This window comes from Myzus persicae, unplaced genomic scaffold (assembly GCF_001856785.1).
Source record: "Myzus persicae strain clone G006 unplaced genomic scaffold, MPER_G0061.0, whole genome shotgun sequence".
NCBI classification, from domain to species: Eukaryota; Metazoa; Arthropoda; class Insecta; order Hemiptera; family Aphididae; genus Myzus; species Myzus persicae.
This window is the reverse complement of record NW_019103457.1, coordinates 1-1,393: the sequence shown is the minus strand read 5'-3', so window position 1 is coordinate 1,393 and position 1,393 is coordinate 1. Positions and strand designations below refer to the sequence as shown.

Genomic DNA, 1,393 nt, shown 5'->3' with positions numbered 1-1,393 from the left:
TATTAGGATTTGCTTCCACCGGCGATAGTGTTTTGCCTGGAAATAACGGATTGAAAGACCAAGTAGCAGCATTGAAATGGATACAACAAAACATCATTGCGTTTGGTGGTAACCCGAACAACGTCACAATCGCCGGTATGTCAGCTGGAGCCAGTTCTGTTCATTTCCATTTGATTTCACCAATGTCTAAAGGTATTAGTAAATAATATGTTCATCTTCAATTTTATTTTAAACGACTAAAAATTAAATGATTCTTTGTCGTAATCCGTACAAATAAGATGTTTCCAAAGCAGTTTAAATTGCGTTGTCTTTTTTTTTAATATTAAAAAAAATTAGCAGGTAACTTTCATATTATAACGTATGAGTACCTATCTAATTTATTATATCTCGATTATGTCTTAAAATGTACCTAATCCGCCATTAATTGCAGCATGGTCAATCAGTGGTACTTTTTTGTATTTTTAAGTTAGGAATACCATCCTCAAATACAACCTATAAATCCCTTAAAGGACAGGCAAAAAATTAAAGATAAAATAGAGTTCAATTGTTTGTGATAATTTATAGTTTTTTCTGATAGAGGTTAGATTATAACAGTTTAATGGATTTAATATGTATTCTATGAATCACTGGAAATCGTATATTTTTTCAATAATTCATTTAGTTGAACGGAAGTATTATTCTACTTGTTAGAGTAAATATAGGTTGGCTTAAACTACCCCTGAATATAGGTTGGCTTAAACTATCCCTGAATATATTATGAACTCCATAATTATCCTACTGCAGGTCCTAATAACTGTAACCATATGTGCGTAAAGTAGCCAATGCATGTTCATAAAATCACGTATAGCTTCGTTAGTTCTAATATTTGAGAGAGATTTAGCCTATTTTTAAACTTAATGGTGACAACATGGCTTGTGTTTTTCATTATTTTAATTTTGGGGCAAATTATGATTATTTTTAAAATGTTATATTGTATATATATAGTATACACTTTTATGTTATAACTATATGGTATATAAATATTTTTAAATTTTAAGGCTTATTTAACCGGGCAATTCTGCAGAGTGGAAGTGCTTTTTGTCATTGGTCGTATACTGAAAACGTTGCTCAAAAAACAAAGTATATTGCAAACTTGCTGGGATGTCCAACGAATAATTCCGTGGAAATCGTTGAATGCCTTCGTTCTAGACCAGGAACGGACATTGCAAAATCATTTGTAAACTTCATGGTAAATATTTTGTTGATTATCAAAATATAAATGTATTTATCCTCAAAATATTTTGTATTTATAATGTATGCAGCCGTGGAAACTCAATCCTTTTACACCGTTTGGTCCAACTATTGAAGTAGCTGGATACGAAAAGTTCTTACCTGATATTCCGGAAAAACTCGT

At 31.0% G+C, this 1,393-nt stretch overlaps 1 protein-coding gene across 1 annotated transcript; it reads left to right on the top strand.

The window, feature by feature from the left end:
- Nucleotides 1–5: 5 nt before the first annotated feature.
- Nucleotides 6–1,388, top strand: LOC111034563 (esterase FE4-like; the record flags this gene model as incomplete). The annotated part of the gene is made up of 3 exons (XM_022315842.1): nucleotides 6–192; nucleotides 1,038–1,228; nucleotides 1,302–1,388. Coding segments are annotated over 3 exons (465 nt in total), but the record flags the coding sequence as incomplete, so codon positions are not given.
- Nucleotides 1,389–1,393: the final 5 nt, after the last annotated feature.